The sequence below is a fragment of the Barbus barbus genome, assembly GCF_936440315.1.
Source record: "Barbus barbus genome assembly, chromosome: 6".
NCBI classification, from domain to species: domain Eukaryota; kingdom Metazoa; phylum Chordata; class Actinopteri; order Cypriniformes; family Cyprinidae; genus Barbus; species Barbus barbus.
Window position 1 is genome coordinate 2,200,432 of NC_136734.1, and position 24,482 is coordinate 2,224,913.

General features: G+C 36.0%; 2 protein-coding genes across 2 annotated transcripts in view; both read left to right on the forward strand.

Moving 5' to 3' along the window:
• The first annotated feature begins 1,169 nt into the window (after positions 1–1,169).
• On the forward strand, positions 1,170–13,078 carry LOC306871282 (gametogenetin-binding protein 2-like). Its single transcript, XM_079419091.1, has 14 exons — positions 1,170–1,268; positions 2,685–2,795; positions 3,077–3,157; positions 3,942–4,195; positions 4,713–4,811; positions 5,510–5,623; positions 5,733–5,942; positions 6,088–6,262; positions 7,303–7,482; positions 8,146–8,290; positions 8,385–8,510; positions 9,734–9,870; positions 10,206–10,448; positions 12,266–13,078. The coding sequence occupies exons 2-14, from the start codon at positions 2,703–2,705 to the stop codon at positions 12,440–12,442; spliced, it is 2,034 nt and encodes a 677-aa protein (XP_079275217.1). The 5' UTR covers positions 1,170–1,268; positions 2,685–2,702; the 3' UTR covers positions 12,443–13,078.
• A 696-nt stretch (positions 13,079–13,774) lies between these two features.
• Positions 13,775–24,482, forward strand: part of LOC306871380 (dehydrogenase/reductase SDR family member 11) — a 30,540-nt gene continuing 19,832 nt past the window's right edge. Inside the window, exon 1 of the mRNA XM_079419246.1 lies at positions 13,775–14,293. Within this exon, the coding sequence (XP_079275372.1) occupies positions 14,159–14,293 (135 nt within the window). The 5' untranslated portion in view covers positions 13,775–14,158. The remainder of the gene's footprint in view (positions 14,294–24,482) is intronic.

Below are 24,482 nucleotides of genomic sequence, written 5' to 3' on the forward strand. Positions count from 1 at the left end.
AACTAACATAAAATAAAAAAATAAAATGCATGCATATTGCATACTAATAAGAATTGTCAAAAATTATTAATCAAACTTTTATTTAAATCATAAAACAATATGAAAATAATTGTGAAAGAATTAGAAAAATGCAATTTAAGCAAACAAGTCATTTAATTAAATAATTTTTCAACTAAAATGCGATCATAAAAACAGCATGCATACTAATTATAAAGAATGCTGATTTTTATTATTATTCTAAAGTCTTTTAATTAGACTTTAATATATTAAGTCATAAAACTATATGGAAAATAAGTATACAAGAATTAGAAAAAATGCATTTAAACAAATATTTTATTTTAATTAAACATTAACAAACGTGATAAAAACTGCATACATATACCAATTATAAAGGAATTCTAAAAATGATTAAAAAAGACAGATTTTTGCTAATAATACAAAGTCGTTTAATATTTATTTAATATTAAGTCATAAAACTATGAAAAATAATTGTCAAATATTTAAAGAAATGCATTTGAACTATTTACGTTACATTTAGTCATTTAGCAGATGCTTTTATCCAAAGCGACTTACAAATGAGGACAACAGAAGCAATTAATTGTAGTATTAAAACAACTAAAAGCTAAAACTTGCTATAAATACTACATATACACATTTTAAAAATAAAGAAATCAAATAAAAATGACAAATGCATACAACAAAATTTCTTAACATTTAAATGAAAAACCAAAAAAAAAGCTAAAAACAATTCAAAATATTAAAGAACAAAAGGTATGAAAGTATAATAATGATTCAAACATAACACTAAGCCAAACACCAAAAAACAACTACATATGTACAACCACACACACATACATGTATATATATACACACATTTATAAATTATATATATATATATTATTTCATTTCCATTTAGTTTGTTGAAGTATTAAAATAACTGCAATTAAATAAAATTAATATATGAATTAATTGATATTTAAGTAATATTTTAATTAATAGTAAATTAATAAATCTGCAAATATACGATCATAAAAAGCATATGATACACCCACCTTTAAATTATGTTTCTTCTGCTTTCTCACTGTCGATCGTGCAAAATAATCTCCACCCATGTGTCAATCAAACTGCGCACGTCAAGCCCTCGGAACCCGGAACTGCTTTCTGACGTATTAAGGGGCCAAGGGTCATATAGAGCATTCGCCTGCCACATACGCCTCTGTCGCACTTGTTTGTTTTTGTCCAAAAAAAGAAACGATCTTCGAAAACAGGTGAGTACGACAGCTGCAGCTTGATATTTGTGCACTTAGTCGCTCCTTCGAGTGCAATAACGGCAGAAAAGTACCGCCACGGGGAGGATAAACCCGGAATGGGTCGAGTTAATGCTGAGGGTGTCGGTCCGTAAGACAAAGTAGATCTTTGACAGGACACTTCTGAATTTAAAAAAACATGTATTGTTTTAAAAGTACATTTGGACCCTGTTTAGCATGCAATAATAGGTTTAAAGTTGCCTGACTGAACTAACGTTAGCATGCTAATCAGCTTGATAAAAGTTTCACAGATTAGCCGTACGCTAACTTGACTTCGACACACAAAATTGTCTCTTTTTTTTGTAACGTCATCTCAGATACTATCCCTGTAGCATTAGATTTGTCAAAATGACTCGTTTAAGTTGCTCTACAGGTGGGTGTGAGCATTTTAGCTAACAGGCTAATTAGCTTATGTGTCATTGGAGGGAACGCGAGTGCAATTATTACAGCTCTGATAATTTAACTGTTGCCATGACTACCAGACTGTCAAGATTGTTTAATATGAAATGTGTATTTAGATATTTTAGAGCATTGAGAGGCTGGTTTGGTGGCTGTTTAGCTGTTAGCACGTAATGTGGCTTGACCTCTTCATACTTGCACCTCTGACAAAGGAGTTTATTTGACACTTCTGTACATATATATGCACATATGATGCATGTACGTGAGTGTTTCATTCAGATTGAGGTGTAGAGCTGGGGGCAGTAAGGGTTTAAGCCTCTGTAGTCAGATAAGAGTGTATGTGTGTAAGCTAATAATCCTTAGCCGAGCTATAAAGGCTGCTGGGAAACCAGTGCTTGGGTTTTAGAAATGGACTAATATTGATTAATCTGGGTGAGAAAAGCAGGCATTTGAAAATCTAAATAGTATATTAATTGTATTATTATTGTATTATTAGAAATATATTACTATTAGAATAATGCAATTGCACTGTAAAAAACAAAACAATAAAACAAGCATTTAATATTATTATTTGAATATTAAACTGAAATAAGACTATTGAACTGTAAAAATAGAAGTATTTAATAATATCTTAATTTGATTTAAATGATAAAAATTAAAGAAATATTGCTATTATAACACTACTACTGTACTGTAAAAATAATAATAATAAATTAGTTGCAATAATACTATTGTACTGAAAACAAGTATTTAGTTATTATTGTTATTATATCAGAACAAAAGTAAAACTACAATATTGATAATTATGGGATGCCCTTGGCTTTTGAATTAATATTTGAAAACTAAAATTAAAATGGGTCATACTTTTCGCTTCAGAAAATATGGAAGTCCATATAAATACGGAAAATACTTTGAAAAGTGGTTTGTACTGAAACTCATAGGGGAGGTGATATTGTGGTTGTGTGCACGCACTAACAGGCAGATCTGGGCAGAGACATGGCACGTCTGGTGGCTGTCTGCAGAGACGGGGAAGAGGACTATCTGTTTCTTGCACGCCAGATTCCCTTGTACATCGATGACTCGCTCACGGTAAGATCATTTATTGGTTGCACTTTGCATTTTACCATCTTTAAAGCCAACGTGAAATGAACATTAAGCCTATTTACTTTAAAAAAATATGGTCTTATTGTGTGTGATTGATCTGTCAGTTTGGGTATTTTAGCAGCCAATACCATTAAACCGGTTAGATGTTTGCCTTGGCAGGCACTTTTGTATTAAGCAGTTGTATGTTCCCCTAACTGAGTGCACAGTATTATATACGAAGAAGCACTGCGTTGTTTTGATGATGTATGCACATTTTGATGTTGTAGATGGTGATGGAGTTTCCTGACAGTATTCTGGACTTTGACAACTATCAGATCAACAGTTCACAAATGAAGCAGTTTATTGAGGTAAGCAATGACATTTTCTCATTTTCACTGTTGGCAACGAATCTCTTGAAACCTGTTAAGAGTCATATTTCACCTAAACCAAAGGGAAGAAATTAGAAAATGTATTTAATATAGATTTATTTAAATCTATGAATTTAAATGAATTACAATACCCTTTAATTCTTATTACGGTATTGCAAAAAAAGCATTCTCCGTACTCTACATTAATAGTGGTAGTATTTATTGTACTGCCTTTAATTTGTTAATTTTAGTGCTGGGCAAGAATTAATCGCATCCAAAATAAATGTTTTTGTTTACATAATATATGCGTGTGTACTGTGCATATTTATTATGTGTATATATAAATACACACACATGCATGTATATATTTAAGATTTTTTTTTATATATTTATATATAATATAAATTATTTGAATATAAATATATACATGTAAATATTTTCAAAATATATACTGTATGTGTCAGTTTTTATATATAAATATACACTTATATTATATAAACAAAAACTTTTATTTTGGATGCCCAGCACTAGTTAATTTTAATAAAAATATTGTAATTAAGGTCTGTCACGATCATGAATCTTGGGCTGTCAAATAATTGTCACAAATAATTGCTATTAAAAATTTCATTGTTATTAATCATTAACTTATGTATGTATATAGAGAGAAAGAGAAAGAATATAACTTTTCAAGCTTGACAGAGGCACAGAATGCAAAACAAAATGATAGAGAGTAAGACACATGGCTTCCAGCTTCACTTTCCCACCTGTGTTTTTGGTCCACCAGCATCACGGCATGCTAAAGCAGCAGGACCTGAACATGGCGTTGATGGTGATGTCCCGTGAGGTGTTCAGCGCTCTGTCTCAGTCGGTGCCGTGCGTGGGCTGCCGGCGCAGCGTGGAGCGTCTGTTCTCTCAGCTCACGGACTCTGGATACTTTGCACTGGAACCGCTCACTGTGGGATCCTCTGGAGTGCTGTCAGTCACACGAGCGTGTCTCACAGACCCCAGGAAGCTCTACACGCTCTTTTACGTTCATGGGTAAGACATTTGCCTCAGATCAACTGAAGTCCACATTAAAAATCAAAACTGACCCCGTTTACTTTTTATTAAATGTTTCTGGTCTTTTTGTGTGTGTGATTTACACTGAGCAAGTTAATCCAAAGAAAGATTTTTTGTAATTTTTCTTCAAGGTGGAATGATTGGCAGGGAAAATATTAACTATTAATCATAATCATAGCTAGTGTTTTTTGTTTTTTTTCCCTTTCTTGTTAGTTGTTGTCCGTTATGTCAAACGGTTACTTGGTTGCTAAGTTTGTCGCAATTGTTATATGTTGAGTGAGTGAATAAATAGTCTTACATCGTACTCATTCTTGTTTGTTACATAATCTCTCTCTCTTTCGAGCCATTTAATGAGAGGTTGTAACGTAAAGTGGGGGCTCGTCCGGGATCCAGTGAAATTAAGCCTCAAACATTTTTTTGTCTGTTAGTTTTTCTTTTACCTATCTGATTTAGTTGTTGTTTTTCATTTTAATATGTGTGCTTTTTCTTGTTGTAGGTCAAAGTTAAACAACGTAATTGATTCCATTCCCAAGAGTAAAAAGAATAAACGCTGTCAGCTGCACTCTTTAGACACGCACAAACCAAAGCCTTTAGGGTGAGTCAGTAACTTTTTGTTTTTAATTTTCATGTGAAGTTTGGTGTTTGAGATGACCGTTTCTTCTTTTGTGCTTCCTTGACAACATAACCAAACTAATTTTTACCAATGTTGTTGTTATAATGTAAATTTTTGAACTAAGGAATCAACGAAAAGTTTTTAGTAATACTGATAGTGGTCAGGGTCAGAAACAATGCCACCAAAATGAACAAAAATGCCTCCCAAATTCAGCATAAGGGGTCAAAAAATGTACCTACATAAAACTAAATCTGTTACAACTGTTGAAATGAATAATCATTATTACATTATATATTACAAGAAGGCGATCAGAAGCAAGAAGGTCACATTATAGTTCCTGTTTTTTTCCCTTTTATATAGACCAGTTTTATGTAAGATGAGAGAACTTCACTTGATCACATAACATTATGCAATTGTTGAATGCATAAGCAGTCTGTGTGAACAAACATACCATATCGGATGCATTGGTAACAGCTTATACCGAATTAATTTTATAAATACAATTATTTGACAAAAGCAAAACAGATTCATTTAATGAGGAAATAAAAAAATTGCCCTTACAAAGGGCAAGAAAATGGGAAAATATTGCCCCTTAATGGGAAAGTACATTTCTGACCCTGGTAGAGATATAAGTGACTGTATCAGTAGGTTGTTTGGTAACCATGGTTATGGATCCGCAGGGGCAGCTGGATGGACGTCTGGGAGCTGATGTCACAGGAGTGTCGTGATGAAGTGGTTTTGATTGACAGCACCTCTCTGCTGGAGACTCTGGAGACGTACCTGCGCAAACACCGGTGAGAAATTGTGATTTTTGTGATCTCAGCATATTTCTCTTAATTGGCTCAGTGACAAAAAATTATAATTGTTTTTAATGGTTGCCTGTTTCTGCAATATCATTCTCAGGTTCTGCACGGACTGTAAGAACAAGGTTCTGAGAGCGTATAACATCCTGGTAGGAGATCTGGACTGCAGTAAAGAGAAGGGCTACTGTGCGGCTCTGTATGAGGGGTTACGCTGCTGCCCCCATGAGCGCCACATCCATGTCTGCTGTGAGACTGACTTCATCGCACACTTACTGGGCCGAGCAGAACCAGAGTTCGCCGGGGGTTATGAGTGAGTGTTCCAGTCCTTATGGAGTTTGTTTGCTGCTGTGTAACGAGCATTAAAGTCACACGATATCATCAACTGGAAATTAGATGCATTAGCTATTCTATTATCGTAGTTATACTTTCATAAAGAGTGTTTGGATCATTTACAGGCGTCGAGAGAGACACGCGAAGACCATAGATATCGCACAGGAGGAGGTGCTGACGTGTCTAGGAATTCACCTGTACGAGCGGCTGCACAGAATCTGGCTGAAGCTGCGAGCAGAAGAGCAGACATGGCAGATGCTCTTCTATCTGGGCATTGATGCACTCCGCAAAAGCTTCGAGGTAACGATCTCGTGGCTTTCATGCTGAGCATCATCTAATTCCCAAATGTTTCTTTCCATTAGTAGGGTAAAAACGGTTATTATATTTTCAACACCATCTGCTGAATTGACAATTAATTGTAGGAAAATACTTGTAAATAAAAAAATAGTGATATACACATATATACACACACATACATTCGCATACATAGAGAGAGAAAGAGTGTAATATTTACGTTTTAAATATCCCACATTTTGAATGCAACCCTGTCAGTGCATAATTTCCCTCTAGTACCAAAGGAAATTGAGAAGTATAAGTTTATTAAAGATTATAAACCAACATCTGATCTGAATAACATTTATTTTTTTCTTCATTTGATTTTGTACTTTTTAAAAATGTATTAATTTTTTTGCTGGAAAATATCAATCACAGGGTTTTAAGCAGTATATGTATATATTTTGTTGAAATAGGACGCAAAAAAGTTATTTATATAAATTCAATACAAAGTAAAACTGTTTGTGTAATATTTTTACCTCCTGAGGTTTTACCTTCTGATGGTATGCCTCCTCCATTTATTGACATTTTGACTTCATTTAGTGAAGGAGTTTTAGGGCCAGATTTACTAATAACTTGCATCAGCGCAAACCCTCTTTTGCCGGTACAAAAATTACTGTCAGAATTTACTAAAGACACAGTGAAAAATGTGTAGAAAAGGCATAGACGGAGTTATTTTTGCGGCTGACCTTACTGCATAGTTTCCCTTTCAGATGCATGATTTATGGCGGGAGAATATTTAAATGAATCATGCAATGTAATTTACTGGTATTTCCACCATTATTAAACACCAGTTTGATTGTATTGATCGTTATGGATATGTTTTTAATTTGGGCATTGTCTGTAGATCCACAGAACTTTCCTCTCCTATCTGCGCTTTTATGAAATTGCACTCTCACGCTAATTTGCCCTGTTTAGTAAACCTGGCCCTTAATTCCTATTTTGTACTTCTGGAAAGTGTTGTATATTACAATGTGCAAACTTGATTTATGTTAAATGACGTGCAGATGGCGGTGGAGAGGGTTCAGGGCATCAGCCGGCTGGAGCAGCTCTGTGAGGAGCTCTCAGAAGAGGAGCGAGCCAAAGAACTCAAACAGGAGAAAAAGAGGCAAAAGCGCAAGAACAGACGCAAAAACAAGTGTGGATTTGAAGAGGCGGAGGGGGGAAAAGACAAAAGTCTTGAGGAGGTAATGACTCATTTAATGTGTCTCTGTTCCTCTTCCAAAGTCTCTTCTGCTCACCAAGGCTGTGTTTATTTGATCAGAAATACAGTAAAAACTGAAATATTTTTACAATTTTTCTATTTGAATATTTTGAAAATGTAATTTATTCCAAAGCTGAATTTTCAGCATCATTAGTCCAGTCTTCAGTATCCCATGATCCTTCAGAAATCATTCTAATATACTGATTTGCTGCTCAAGAAACATTTCTGATTATTATCAATGTTGAAAACAGTTGTGCTGCTTCAGATTTTTTTGTATGTGCTCTTTCAAAAGAACAGCATTTATTTGAAATGGAAGTCTTTTGTAATATTATAAATGTCTTTGCTGACACTTTTGATTAATTTAATGCATCCTTGCTGAATAAAAGTATTAATTTCAATTAAAATTCACTTAAATTTAATAAAAATGTGCTTATTTAAATAGTATAAATAATAGTGGCTTTCAGTTAGACTAACTGTATTGAATCGAATGTAAGATATATTTACAATAAATACAACAAAAAGAAACAACATTGTTGTGAAAACTGTTCTGTCAAACTGCTAAAAAATGTAGTTATTTGCTTCGCAACACTCTTCTTGAATTGCTCTGTCTTTCACCCTCGTTCACTTCCTCTTTGTCTTTGTGCAGGGTTCCTCTGAGTCTGTGGATGGCGGCTGTAAGTCATGTGGCAGTGGAGAGGAGTTTGTCGGCAGTGTGGAGGTCATCACCAGCGAGAGTTCATCCTGCACCTGCCCTGCTGCCTCCATCCTGCATTCCCCCAAAACCAAGAAAGGTCAAGAGAGCTTTTCATTTTCTTTAATAATGGACTTATGCATAGAAGTTACCCAGAATGCACCTGACTGGTGAGTTTGTGTCTGTTCTTCTAGCACTCTTGCCTCACAGTAACGGCAGTGACTGTGGCTACTGTTCCAGTATGGAGGGCAGCGAGGTGGGATCCAGAGAGGGCTCAGATGTGGCCTGCACCGAGGGCATGTGCAACCATGATGAAATGGGTATGGAAATAAATGTGGTGAATACAGAGGAGGCTATGGGTTGATGTTGTGATGGTTTGGCCTGAAGGGCAACAAAAGTAAATAACTGGACACAAAATATTGATTTGAGGTGAAATCTTTCATTAGCTCAGTAAACACAAAGCTTTCACAAAGGAAGAACGTTCCTAGCAAATGGCCTTGAGCCAAGATGGACATTTAAGGGATGATATACAGTCATATCACTTATTACACATATTATTACTGCATAAATAATGTTGAGGATATGAAATATTGATTTGAGATTAAACCTTTTTAAAATCTTGCCTATTTATGTTACAGTATTTTCAATAAAATTGCTAACTGTTATGAAAATTAAACAATAATTCAGTCATAAAAACTGTATTATTTAATATGTTTTTAGAATAGACCAGGACATTCCCTAGTATAAAAAAAAAGCCCTGTGTCGTAATTTATTTAAAATACATTTATTTCATATTAAGTAAACTTCAAGCCCATTAAAAAAAAAAAATAGATATATGACTTAAAATAAAAGTCTTAAAATGATAATTGAACCCTGTTTGGAGTATGTCTTTATTGCACGATGCACATTTCTTAATATTATGCCTAAAAATGTGTTATGTTATGTGTTATTAATCACTATTAATAAGGATTGTACTGTATGATCTCTGTATAAAACCAATCTTTAAATACAAGATGTTTAGAGTGTACCTGAGATATAATTGCAATAGTTCCACTCTAGCACAATCAAATATACTTAAATGATATCTATATGTTGGACATCAGCACTATTTCCACAATTAAAGGGCATTAAGCACAAAATTAGTTGTTCTAGTTTACCAACCAGTATACCAGTTTAGTATAGTAAAAATACAAATGCAGGGTAATTTTAAGTACATGAATACCTAAATGTATTTGTAGTATACTTGACACAAAATGAATGTATTTCAGATTAATTTGAGTATTTTATTTCACTAAGGTTACCTAGTGCATATTCCAAATACATTGATTACCAAATACATTGTATATGTATCTGTTAATCTCCAGATCTATTCTAAAAATATATCAAGTCATATTGATTTCAGACAACTGTGTACAGCCAGCCAATCAGATTTGAGCTTGCTGTTTTGTAAGCACTCCTGACATTTTTATGTGCAGCCAGGATCATATATAGAAGATTGCTTTGATAGACATTTGATAATGATCATATTTGTTGTTATCTCCAGGTGAATGCTCAGAGGAGAAGGAAGAGGATGCTGTGGACAGCTGTGTGGAGTGCTGGGCAAACTCGGAAGACAACACAAAGGGCAAAAATAAAAAGAAGAAAAGAAAAAACAAGGCGTCACTTTGCAGGAGCGAGCATGTGAGTTCACATTTGGTTTGGACAAAGCAGCTAATTGCTTTCTTAGGGGTTGCTTCAATTAGAAGCTTTTCAGGTAAATTGATCTTGTGGAACAGCTCTGTGATATAATATAATTATTATTATTATTTTTTTATTAAGCAGTTACTGGTTACATAACACATATACATCATAATAAATAGAAAAAAATGATAATAAAAAAAGAATTTAAAAAGACAAACCAAAAATAAGGTAGAAATTGATTCAACAACAATCAAAATATTTAACTAAACTATTAGTTGTTTTTAGTGATGCATGCCATCAAGGCACTGGTTGTGATCTTTTCCTCTATCTTGCAGGGATCTAAAGCGGAGGAGAGCTGCGTGTCTGACGGCAGTAGGAGAGAATCTGGATCTCCTGCCGTTCACGAGTCTCCCTCCCCTTCACCGCATCTGTGCAGAAGCAAAGGAACTCCATGCTGTGAATCCTATGAGAGCTTCAGCCATCATGTGAGCAGCAGCAGACACTTCCACAGTCAGCCTGTCTTACCGGACACCTGTGCACAGGAGAGCAGCTGCACCAAGAGCCTCATGGAGTTACTGGTGAGTCTGATAGCTGATACCGTTATTATATTTATACAACGATATAATCTTTATGGGCTCCGAAACTGGTTTTTTTTATTTCACGGCAGACAAAATATTTAGGTTGTGAAATTAAAGCTCATTAAAACTCTTCCCTCTGGGCAATTACAACCAGATTTAGCACTACCTAAAGTTCACTTTTATTTTTCTCGCAATAAATAGTTTTTTTCACCAGATGATTAAATTTTAGAAATTGTGTACCCAAATTTTTTTTCCAGAATTACTTTTGCAGCTGATTGATTAACTAACCTACTTTGTAATATATTACACAAAGTAGTGTGTATTTCATGGATTGTGTTTAACACATAAAAGAGTGATCATAACTCTGGGTTTCAGAATCAGATTATGAAAAATGATATCGGTACATCCCTACTTTTAAATTAGGTTTTTAGTTCATTTTAGTTTAAGCTTTAGTAGTTTTATGTGCTCGTGAGTTTGAACTTCCAAAATGCAGTTTAAATGCAGCTTCAAATGGCTCTAAACGATCCCAGCCGAGGAAGAAGGGTCTTAACTAGTGAAACGATTGTTTTCAACAATAACTCCTTCAAAAAGGCCCTTTCTCTCAGAACATGCGTCACAACTCTTTGTTCAAGCTCTTGTTCTGTCCAGACTGGACTATTGCAATGCTCTCTTGGCAGGTCTTCCAGCCAATTCCATCAAATCTCTACAATTAATCCAAAATGCCGCTGCAAGATTAATCTTTAATGAGCCGAAAAGGACACACGTCACACCTCTGTTCATCAGTTTGCACTGGCTACCAATAGCTGCTCACATAAAATCCAAGACATTAATGTTTGCCTACAAAACCACCACTGGCTCTGCACCCCTTTACCTAAATTCATTACTTCAGACTTATGTGCCTCTAGAAGCTTGCGTTCTGCAAAGTGAACGACGCATTATTGTGCCATCCCAAAGAGGCACAACATCACTTTCACTGACTTTTTCATTAAATGTTCCCATCTGGTGGAAAGACCTGCCCAGCTCAATCCAAGCAGCTGAATCCTTACCCATCTTCAAGAAACATCTAAAAACACATCTCTGCCATCTTTATTTTACCCTCTAACTCCACTCTCTATGCTAATTCTATTTTATCTATCTCTTTATTTAAAAAAAAAAAAAAACACACACATTTGACCCTCTATCAATTGCAAATTTATTCTCTAACTGCTAGCTTTTCTTGAAAAACTAACACTAGCTTTCTTTTTTCTATATTCTATCTACTCATTTTCTTTAAAAAAAAAAAAAAAAAAACTTTTGTGTGTACTACGTTAGGCTAACCAAGACTTGTCATAGCACTTGCATGTTGTTGTTCTTTTGTTGGTTTTGATTTGCTTCAAATGTTCATTTTTTGGTAGACATACAAATTAAACTCGTTTTTCAGATACAGTAGGATTACTTAAGTATACATTTATTTAACATCTTTTTTTGGTTAACATTAATGACACAGATAGTCATTTAATTAGGAAGGCTGTCTCTTTAAGACGGAAGGCATGCATGTACTGACACACATTCATAGAGTGTGTTTTTACCCACCTGTTCACTGAAGCCATAACCAACTGTATTTATATGAGAGAATCAACAAGGAATTGTGTCTCCCAGGAAAAACGGGACATCTGTTCACCCAGTCCCTTAACACTGTTACAGACCTCTAGAATGTATTCCAGTTTAGTAATGTACTTGTGTCAGTTCATTAAAAATTAATTGTTTATTAGTCATTGATGTTTGTTTATTGAAATAGTTGAAAGTAGTGATTTTTGCTGTAATTTCTTTGTGCACAGAATGAATCTGAAGTGACCTCAGATGAAGAGAACTGTCTGACGCAGGATGAGATCCAGTCATTCGTAGAGAACAACAAATCGTTCTACCGCACACGAGACCAGTACAGACAGCACCTTAAAGATCGCTTCACCAAATACTGCCGTGGAGAGTGGCTGCCCGCCACCAGCGTCAATTAGATGCACACACACACACACTAACTCACACTTATTTTTATAGAGCGTCAAAACACTCATGATCACTGCTGCATTGAGTTTGGGAATATGAAATGGGCAAGAGAATCAATTTCAGCGCTGTATTTGACTATGTTCATGTTTGTTGGGTAATGTTACACGTCTTTCGCATCTATATACACGTCTTCCCCTTCTGGCCCCTCCTCTTTCACTCTCAGTCCTTCTCAACCACTCACAGCTGGCTATGTTTGCCTTTCTCTCTTGACACGCCGATTAGGGAGCAGGTCGTTAGGAACACAGTTGTTAAATTGATCATGGAGCTTGCAGGCCTTGACTGTAGGGTTAGGTGTTGGTAGTCTTAATGTATTGTTTGTTAAACATTTATTTGTTTTTTTTCTCCCAAATTTTCACTGACTGTGACCGTTTTAGTGGCAAGAATTGTACCGATAAATGTGTACAGAAATAATTATCTGAATAAAAAGATTTTACAGGAAGATGAAAACATCCGTTTATAAAGATAACTGGATGTGATGAAAGCAATGTGCAAAATTTACAAAATAAAGAATATTTATTAATATGCATCAGATTTGAATGTCTTTTCTGTGTGTAATTGGATTTCATAAAAAGATGAATAATCATGTCTTTTGAGTGTTTGTATTGTGTAGGTTTGCAAATATCCTATTTGGTTAACATATAAAATGACTTAAGTTCATATAAAGGTTGCTAAAACAATTTTACTTTTTTACATTTCTAACTTTGTATTATCATCATAAGCCTTGTTAAATGTTAAAACTACAGTCAGCCGCTAGATGGTATTTTGTTCTATTTTTTCCTCATACCATAAAAGTACAGATTATCAGAGCAAGCTAAAAGATGAAAAAAAGGTTGTACAGTCACAATAAGACGACTGATCCGGGGTTATTATAATTAACTAAAACCATAAAAAAAATATATATTTCATGTAGTTGCCAAGGCAACATTTTTCATTTTCATTTAAATTTTATTCGTTAAAACAACTGAAATAAAAATTACTAAAACTCATGAACATATTTTAACAAATAATAAAAACAACATTTTTAGGACTTTAACAAAAATTGAATAGAAGAATAAAAACAAATTCGAACTATTAATAAAAATATTTTAATGATACAAAAAAAAATAACTCTTCAAAGTATTTATTTGATATTTATGCTTGGCTTTACGTTTATTTCACTTGTTATACTTGCCTTCCCCGGCAACTTTTATTTGCTTTATTATATAGTAGTTTTTTATATAGCAGTTTTGAGTGGTTTATTCCAAACAAACTTTCAATACACTCGTTCAAAACAGCTTTCGTGTGCAGTATGAATTTATGAGTGTGGTGGGGAAACGTGCGGGCGGCGACAGCAACCTAAAGCTTGTTTTTGTTTTTTTCTTATCTCCGCCGCCCTTAATAATTAATCGCGGGTTCTGCGGGGATTGGATCCGTGTGTGTCGAGCTGTTCCTGGGTGTTAACTGCAGAAGATCAGGGAGGGCTGGAGCGATTTGTTCCCGCCTCAAACACGTTCCCTGATACCATTCTGAATCAAAGGAGATTACTGCACTGGCGATACAGACACAAAGTAACAGCCGCGCGCAGTTCTGATACATTGTTTCAGTCCGGCGCGGATTAGAACTCTTTGTTACATTGTGACATCGCGCCGCGCTGACTGTGATACACTGTATCTGCCGCATCTGAGCTGATGATGGAGCGCTGGAAGGGGAGAGTCGCGCTGGTCACCGGAGCGTCTGTCGGGATCGGAGCGGCTGTGGCTCGCGCTCTTGTCCAGCACGGCATGAAGGTGGTCGGCTGCGCGCGGAACGTGGACAAGATCGAGGTAAGCGACGTTAAAACGAGCTCTTTGACAGATTGTGAGCGCTCAGAGGCCTCAGTGATGATCTTCTAGCCCTAGCGCTACTTGTGTAAGCTCACTCAAGTCTTTCTCCTATACGCGCGACTTTCCCTCAGGAGACAGACCGGCAGGCAGTTTAGGCTTTATTCAGAAGTTGAGTGTTCATTTTGGAGAAATCGACCTGTTACAGTGATTGATCGCGTGTGAAGTATTGATAGGTTTCGCCCCGCCCACTTTACACTACAAAATCACACTACTGTACATGCATTTCAATACACATTTACATGATTTCATAAGCCTAGGCGAGTTTAAGGTTGTTGTTTTTTGCTTTGTTTTTGTTATATTGTATAACGTTAAATGTACTTTTATTTGGTTTTAGGAATAGTCTCCCTCAAAATGAGCATTTTGACAACGTTTTCTCATCTCCAACGTCTTCCTAAACTCGAACACAAGTGGAGGAGAATTCTGAAGAAGCGTCAGTCTTATGAAAACGAGTAATATGATTCATATACTGAGATTTTTCAAAAAAATCTCATCTTGTGTTCCATATAAGAAAGCCATATGGGTTTAGAACATCATGACCAGCAGTAAATGGCAATATTTTAATATTTTGGGTGCAATACAAGTAAGTTTCCCTTTAAGAAAGAGCAGAAGGAATTGGATCGTTCATTGAGGTTCTCACTTCAACATTCCTCAACCCTTCCTCATGAGCTGTCAAGCAATGAGAGTCAATCATGTCTTGTCAATCATTGATGGAATTTTCAGCCCTGCCTTTGAGGTCTCAAAAGACTCCACCAAACTCTCACAAGTTGTGAATACAAATATATATATATATATATATATATATATATATATATATAGTTGTATTATAATATTATTTTAATTTGTATGTATATTTGTTAATATTTATGAAATACAAATATTATATAAAAATTAATTATCTGCCTATCTGTCTTGGATTGATCATAATAAAAATATATGTATAATATTTTTATAAAAATATTTATTATATTTTACATTGTTTATTATATATAGTTTTTATTATAATATTTAAATTTTTATATTATTACATTGTATATATTTAGGTTTATTATATTATTAATTGTAACTTTTTGTGCCAGTGATGGATTAATTTTTAAAAATTTATTTAAACACCTTTTTCACATGAAATTATTCACAATTCTTACATGGGGGGCTGTAGGTTTACTGTCCGGACAAGTGCAGTTTATTATAACGTGTGTATGCAAAATATTGTTATGATGGACAAAGGTTGAAAGCTATGACATGGTAAAAGCTGCTCAGATTTACTGCAGCACTTTAAAGCTTTGATTTTCCCGATTGTTAAACGTTTCATTCCTGGAAATGCCTTTTTTCGCTCTCTTGTGTCATTTTGACAGTCTGTCTGTGTGTGTGAGTACATGTGAACCATCATTGAAGAGGCTCTTTGCAGGTTTATCATACAGTAAGTGGTTACTTTATGAGATCCGTATTTGCGAAGTGAAACGAGAGACAAGGCGAGCTTTGTGTCCGTCTGATCACAAGGCACCACTGTAATTGTCTCAAAGGCTGTGCCTGTGTGTGTGTGTGTGTTTGGGACTGTCCCTCGAGAATATAAACATTCACACACAGCAGCCCGATGCTCTGAGTGGATGTAAAGCACTAGTGTTGTCACCGTAGTCAAATCTGACACCAATCCCTGTGAAGTCTCACCAGTGCATTTGCCTGTTGAACGCTATTAATATAGTTGAGCTTCACAGCCCTGCTTTTGTATTCCAACCAAACAGAGAGACTGGGAAAATCATTTAGAAAGGTTTGGGAACAGGATAGTGATGAACAAACTGTGGGAGTAATAACGTGGTCGCTATGGGAGACGGGATGGAATGGGAAGCGGGTCTTCATTGGCAGCATCCGTTACGGCAGATTCCCATTTCTGTTCCGGGATCAGTTTTTCCCACGGCAACCTTTGAGCTGATGGATCACTGATCCATAGACACACCAAACTACATGACTACATGATGAGATCTTATAGCATCTTTTGTTCGGTTTCTGTGTAAGGCCTTTGGACTACCTGGAGTTAGAATTTTATAATAATAATTGTGTATAATATTTTTTATATTGTTTATGATTTATTTTCATATTGTTTGTTGTATCAAATTAATAAATTAAATTAACAAATTAATTTTATTTTATTGTTTATTATATACTTTCATTTTATTATAGTGTATGTTAGCTGGCAAATATATATTTGTCAGCTTGGCTTAGTGTATTTTAGTGTAATATTACATACAGTGCATACAATTATTTAAATATAATATAATTTTTTTAACCTATTTGTCAGCTTTCATGCACTAACAAATAGATGGCAATAATTAATGAATGAATTTATTTGTTTGTTTTGATCTGAAATACTGATTGAGTAATTGCAGAAATATTCAATTTCAGTTTTATTACAAAAAGTTTCTTACTTCTAACACTGTTGGCCATAATAACGAGGAAGGGATATTAAAAATCTGTTTAAGATGTAATTAATTTAATTACATTATTTTCGTTATGTCTGCTTAAAGTACTCTAGCATGTAGATGGTCTCCGGGCAATAAGCATTCTTTTTTTCCTTTTCTTTTTTAAATTTAAGTAATGCATTTTTGTTACTCCCAAAATCAACATAACAACATCAAGCTCTGATTAATGCACATTTTAACACCACTATACAAAGCTGCAGGACTACAGAGGATGGATTTGGCGTACAGTATGTACAGTAGTTGCACTACAGCCCAGTCCAGTCAGACAACAGTCTGTTCCAGTAATACTACAACTCCCTCCACTCATACTGCTGTGAAAGCTCACGCTCATGTTGCAGCACTGAGCTCTGGACGAGGCTCTGTGTCTTTGATTGGATTGATCTTAATCGCTAAATGTGAGATGTTTGATGCTCCAACATCTTAATCGCTTTCCTTCAGCAGTTTTCAGTTGGGTGTTACGTGGCATCTTTACATACAAATTTTCAAGATCTTAATTTAGGCTGAATCTGCAGTGTTGGCGAGTGTGTCGTTCACTTGTCCTTCAAGCTCAATCGATTCCCAGAAAACAAGTGGTGCGTGACACAGTGCATGCAGGCCCCCCGCTGGTGTCATGATCTTTACATCACGCATGGAATCAGTAAACTGGAATATTCCGCTGACTTTGGCAGCACTGAGTGTTTGGTTGGGCTCATGTGATCAGGGCTGCTCGTGGCTGATTGGGATGCACTTTCAGTGGCTTCTCAACTCAATCTTGTATGTCTGCCTTATTTACACAACTGATTCAAATCAGCTTGTTAGCAGAAAGCCGCAAGAACCAAACTTGTTCTATTAGATTGGAGAGACTGGATGTTTGCTGAGAATTAGTTTTCTTAATGGGAACAGATTTGGTGAAATGTAGCATACCATCACTTGCTCAACAATGGATCCTCTGCAGTGAATGGGGGCCGTCAGAATGAGTCTAAACAGCTGATAAAAACATCATAATAATCCACAAGTACAGTTGGGCAAAAAAGTATTTAGTCAGCCACCAATTGTGCAAGTTCTCCCACTTAAAAAGATGAGAGAGGCCTGTAATTTTCATCATAGGTACACTTCAACTAAGAGAGACAGAATGGGGGGAAAGAATCCAGGAAATCACATTGTCTGATTTTTAAAGAATTTTTGCAAATTATGGTGGAAAAATAAGTATTTGGTCAATAACAAAAGTTCATCTCAATACTTTGTTATATACCCTTTGTTGGCAATGACAGAGGTCAAACGTTTTCTGTAAATCTTCACAAGGTTTTCACACACTGTTGCTGGTATTTTGGCCCATTCCTCCATGCAGATCTCCTCTAGAGCAGTGATGTTTTGGGGCTGTCGCTGGGCAACACGGACTTTCAACTCCCTCCAAAGATTTTCTATGGGGTTGAGATCTGGAGACTGGCTAGGCCACTCCAGGACCTTGAAATGCTTCTTACGAAGCCACTCCTTCGTTGCCCGGGCAGTGTGTTTGGGATCATTGTCATGCTGAAAGACCCAGCCACGTTTCATCTTCAATGCCCTTGCTGATGGAAGGAGGTTTTCACTCAAAATCTCACGATACATGGCCCCATTCATGCTTTCCTTTACACGGATCAGTCGTCATGGTCCCTTTGCAGAAAAACAGCCCCAAAGCATGATCCACCCCCATGCTTTACAGTAGGTATGGTGTTCTTTGGATGCAACTCAGCATTCTTTCTCCTCCAAACACGACGAGTTGAGTTTTTACCAAAATGTTCTATTTTGGTTTCATCTGACCATATGACATTCTCCCAATCCTCTTCTGGATCATCCAAATGCTCTCTAGGAAACTTCAGACGGGCCCGGACATGTACTGGCTTAAGCAGGGGGACACGTCTGGCACTGCAGGATTTGAGTCCCTGGCGGCGTAGTGTGTTACCGATGGTAGCCTTTGTTACTTTGGTCCCAGCTCTCTGCAGGTCATTCACTAGGTCCCCCCGTGTGGTTCTGGGATTTGTGCTCACCGTTCTTGTGATCATTTTGACCCCACGTGGGGAGATCTTGCGTGGAGCCCCAGATCGAGGGAGATTATCAGTGGTCTTGTATGTCTTCCATTTTCTAATAATTGCTCCCACAGTTGATTTCTTCACACCAAGCTGCTTGCCTATTGCAGATTCAGTCTTCCCAGCCTGGTGCAGGTCTACAATTTTGTTTCTGGTGTCCTTCGACAGCTCTTTGGCCTTGGCCATAGTGGAGTTTGGAGTGTGACTGTTTGAGGTTGTGGACGGGTGTCTTTTATACTGATAACGAGTTCAAACAGGTGCCATTAATACAGGTAACGAGTGGAGGACAGAGGAGCCTCTTAAAGAAGAAGTTACAGGTCTGTGAGAGCCAAAACTTGCTTGTTTGTAGGTGACCAAACACTTATTTTATCGAGGAATTTACCAATTAATTCATTAAAAATCCTACAATGTGATTTCCTGGATTCTTTCCCCCCATTCTGTCTCTCATAGTTGAAGTGTACCTATGATGACAATTACAGGCCTCTCTCATCTTTTTAAGTGGGAGAACTTGCACAATTGGTGGCTGACTAAATACTTTTTTGCCCAACTGCAATCCACACCACTCCAGTCCATCAGTTAATGTCTTGCGAAGTAAACAGCTGCATGTTTGTTAGAAACAAATACATCATTAAGGCGTTTTAACATTAAAATGTCTCTTCTGGCCAAAATAGGGACCATAATCCATAATAATGTTTTCTCCAGTGAAAAATCCATCTCCTGTTCTCTCTCTCATCAAAATCCAGCCACATATTTGTTTAGAGCTGTTTTGGGCTGTTTTGGCTTGTAAACGGTGCTTGATCTGTGCAAATGTCTCTCCTGATTCAGACGAGATTACTTTTTTTCACTGGAGAAAGAAATATTATAGATAGTGGACTCGTTTAGCTGGAAGCAAGACAGAAATGTCTTAATTACAGCTTTTTGTTTTTACAATATGTTAACGGATGGACTGGAGTGGTGTGGATTATTGTGATGTTTTTATCAGCTGTTTGGACTCTCATTCTGACGGCACCCATTCACTGCAGATGAACCATTGGTCAGACAGTGATGTAAGAGTGGTATTTAGTGGTGTTTGGTAACTTAGTAGTTATTTAGTAGCTCTGTGCATTGGCAGATGTTTTTCGTAATTTAGTTGCTTGTATACTTGCACAAGGTCTACAAGAGACCTCCCAATTTGCGCAACATGCTGGTTAGGCTGGATCTGCTGGTTCCGCAACCGACACATTGTTTGAGTAATATACCTTTTGGCAATTTTAAGTGTGGTTGCTGCCAACAATGTAATTTTACATATAAAACATATACTTTTAATCATCCCTCTTCTGGTAAAACGTTTAAGATCCGAGGAACGATTTCTTGTAAAACAACCAACGTTAATTATATGTTGTGTTGTCCTTGTGGACTGGGTTTATACTTATATTGGATTTATACTTTGAACACTTTATCTCCAAATGGTCTCAACGAAGATTTTGATATTTGCTCTTTTCTCTAATTACTACTAGGATTTATTTGGTTAAATCGACCATATGTTATATTATATTTTCTTTTTGTAACTTTGAAGGTTTTGCAATTTATTGTTGTTCTTACTTTTATGTATTTTGCTTATTGCCCTTGTGTTATATGATTGCCCTGATTTTTGCCCAGTTTTTTTTTTTTCTTTTCTTTCATGTGGGCAATCATATGATTTAATTTTGTGTTGTGTATATCAGGGCAGAGTCATGTGTGTGTTCATGTGTGTGTTCAACGTCACCTGTGGTGAGAACATGAATAAATATTTTTCTATTTCTGGAGCTATGGTATGCCCACTTTGATTTTCTGCTTCTTACACTACCATTGAGAAATTTGAACCAAAGTATGTTATAGACTTTTCATTAAGACCCTAAAGAATCATATCAACTTGTGGAAAATGGGCATTCGATGACCCCTTTAAATGAATGTCCAACTGAAACTTAAAATATGAAAACATAACATGAACAATGTAAAGGCTAAATAATGTTTTCTGCAAGTGTTAGGAAAGCATTATTGAAGACCAGATAACTTTGAATGAACATTCTGTTAATGTTACTGGAAGAACTTGGAGAACCCTGCTAGAAAGTTCTGAAAACATTCCCTGTTAGCTGGGAATACAGCAACATAAGTGTCAAATGATTGCAAATGTCACATACAGTACATGCATGTTTCAGATGGTACGCGTGAATAGGAAATGTCACTGTGCAATGTTGCCTGCAATCTCAGCTTTCTCAAACCACATTTCCCTGAACTGATTATTCCAGTTGTCAGTTACAGTGATGGATGGCCTTTGTGTATGTTTTGTTGCAACTGAAGCATGCGTAACCAAAGCAGTTGTAGGCACTTTTATAATGCATCAGATTACAAGGGCAAATACTGGACGATGACATCAGCCACCCATCCATCCATTCATGAGTCAACATCCGTCAGTCATCTCTCTTTTCATCTGGCTCTTAAAGGAACAGTTCACTTGGCAATGAGTCAAGTCAAATATAGTTATATTTATATATTGACTTTCAATGTACATATTGTTTTAAAGCAGCTTTGCAGAAAATTATGTTAATATGTACTTCATGCCTTGCAGTTGTGTTTAACAGATTAGAGCTCAGCGATAATATAGTTTAAATAAAAATTGTCATTATTTATGCTCATGTTGTTTCAAACTAATATGCATATATTATTTCTGTTAAATTAATTGATACATTTTTGAACATTTACTCTGCTATTTTCCAGTTTGAAAATTGTGATTTCCCTGTTTGTGACCTCAAAGAAAATGAATAAATCAAATATAATATCATACAAAAAAAAAATATATATATATATGTCAGAAGTATGGACTGTTTTGTGTGTGTTTTTGCTCCCCATGTGTTCCATGTGACCCAGTTTCTCCCTCATGTTGAGTGTTAATTTGATTCCAGGTGTGTCTTGTCTTCCTCCCTGATTACCCTGTGTTTAAAAGCCCCAGTCCTTCTTTTAGTGTTTGTCGGTTCTGAATGTCATTCCTTGTTTCCTGTGCCTCCTATACGCCCTGTTGGATTATTAAAGACTCGTTTTTGTGAGTTCCTCGTCTCCTCGTTCCTTGCTCCCTGGCAGAGTGTGACAAAATATGTATATATATATATATATATATGATTTCTATGTTAGCATGAAATTGATCTTTGTAAAGCAGGTCAAGGCACTTAAAAAAAAATAAAAAATGCTTTCAAATGCATGAACAATTTATAAACATTTTTGTGTTTATAAAAGAAGGTTTGGGATGACACAAATCTGAGAATTGTTCATTTCTACAGAGAAGTAAAGCCAGTGAGTTGTATGCGGTGTGAAATCTGCTCTATTAGATCTGTGAAAAGCAGTAAGCGCTGACCCAGTCGTCAGATTTGATGCCAAGTTTCACGGCTCTAGTAAAAGGCACTTAATCAGACCTCAAATAGCCTTCACATACTCTGTCGTCTTCCTGTGGCCGAGGATCCAGGCGCTGCAGCTAATGAATTCTGTCATCTTGGCAGGAGGCTCATTGTATTTGTTTAAGCGCGTCACTGCGGTGCCATCAGACGGACCCGACTCTTTTAGTTTTGCTTTTGTTGTGAGCGCTTGGCTGGTTGCCAGCCGCAGTTTGAGTAAAGAGGGTTTTTCCCCACTGTGCTTTGAAATGCATTGTGCTTCATTCACACTTGCTGATGTACACTTGCCTTGCTTTCACTCTCTAGCTCTGTTCCAAAATCTAGTGAGCTGCCTACCCCTCGAAATGTATTAAAAGAAGCTAACCAAGGCTGCATTTAATTGATCAAAAATACCATAAAATCTGAAATATTATTACAATTTCAAATAACTATTTTTTATTTGAATATATTGTAAAATGTAATTTATTTCTGTGAGGCAAAACTGAATTTTCAGCTTCATTGCTCCAGTCTTCAGAAATCATTCTAATACGCTGATTTGCTGCTTAAGAAACATTTCTGGTTATCAATGTTATTATATTTTTGTAGAAACAATTTATTTTTCATGGTTCTTTAAAGAATAGAAAGTTCAAAAAAACAACACTGAACAACTTTTGTAAAATTATAAATGTCTTTACTGTCACTTTTGCTCAATTTAATGCATCTCTGGTGAATAAAGGTCAAATTTATTTAAAAAAAAAAACAACTAAATCCTCCTGACTCTGCACTTTTCAACTGTAGTGTAACTGTGACTGTACAGCATCACTCCATTACTGTGATTAACATACATAATCAGCTCATAAAATGCTGAAAGTGCACTGACTATACAGCGCACATTGATATATGTCTAATGCAGTGCCTGCTAAGTTGGGCTGTGGGTTGGAAACTATTATTGAGAATAGATCAGCAGTCTCAGATCTATTAAATTTCGCAGAGAGAAGCTAAAGAAAGCATGTGCTTATATGTGACACAGCACACGGGTCGTCATGTCACCTGCAGGTTGTGATGTGTCAGCTCCACACCCAGCATGGAAAACAGCTCCAATGCTGCACACAAACCAGGCATGTAGGTCACACATAGACATGCACGCTGCTTTACTTACTCTACACTTGCATAGTCTTTTTTATTAGTGCAAACATGTAAAACTTCGCATTAAAAATGTAGCTCATCTCATGCTGTTATATACAATCTTTCGAAAGTACAACTGTGCAGGGGTGCGTTTCCCAAAAGCAACTATGGTCGCAAGTTACATTACCAATAGAGTTCAATGGGACTTACCACCATAGTTAGCTAACAATACTTTTGGGAAACGCACCCCAGGTTAGTAAAAGTCCTGATGTCCATTGTCTACACAAGCATCTATCACACACTCAAATATTACATAAAACACTCCATTTTCACCAGATCTGTGTTTCCCTCCGGAATGAAAAGGCATATTTATAATATGCATTTCTTTCAGCTTGAACTTCCCAACATTTGGCCAAAATAAAGCATCTTTTTAGTTCAAATTCCTAAATCTTTGACACATGCATGGCAGTGGCATCGCACTGAATCATGACGTGCTGATGTGTATTGTGTCGTGAGGTACTGGATCAAACCAAATCTGTTGCATTCTCCTGAACTCATGCAAATTGTGAGCAGCACTGACTTTGTAAGCGTTTATGCACATCACCTGATTTACATGATTCCTATAGTCAGTCAGGTGCTAAAACAACATGAGCAGCACATGCAAATAAAGCACACTTTCAGTTAACACAGTTCATTCTTAGTGAATAACATGTTGCATAACATTAAAAAGAGACCAAAGATGGCACAAAATCTCATCGTAACACTTTTGATGAATGGCTGTTATTTTAAATTTAGTCTTCTCATCTGAATACAAAATTCATGTTTCTGGAAAATAGTGATCTGTGATATTGTATTACATTGAATATCAAAGTTTTTTATATTTGTGGACACATCAGTGTTTTTTAGATTTGTAGAGTAAACGTTATGTTATTTTTTTGATACTAGTGCGATTTATTTTGTTTCTACATAACTCTTATAATTAATGGGGTTATTATTCAGTATTTCCATGAATTAGATGTACACTTCAGACATCTCTGCTTTTTATTAAAACCTATAAGCTGTTTGAGTAAAATCTATCAATTTGCATTCATAATCTTCCTAT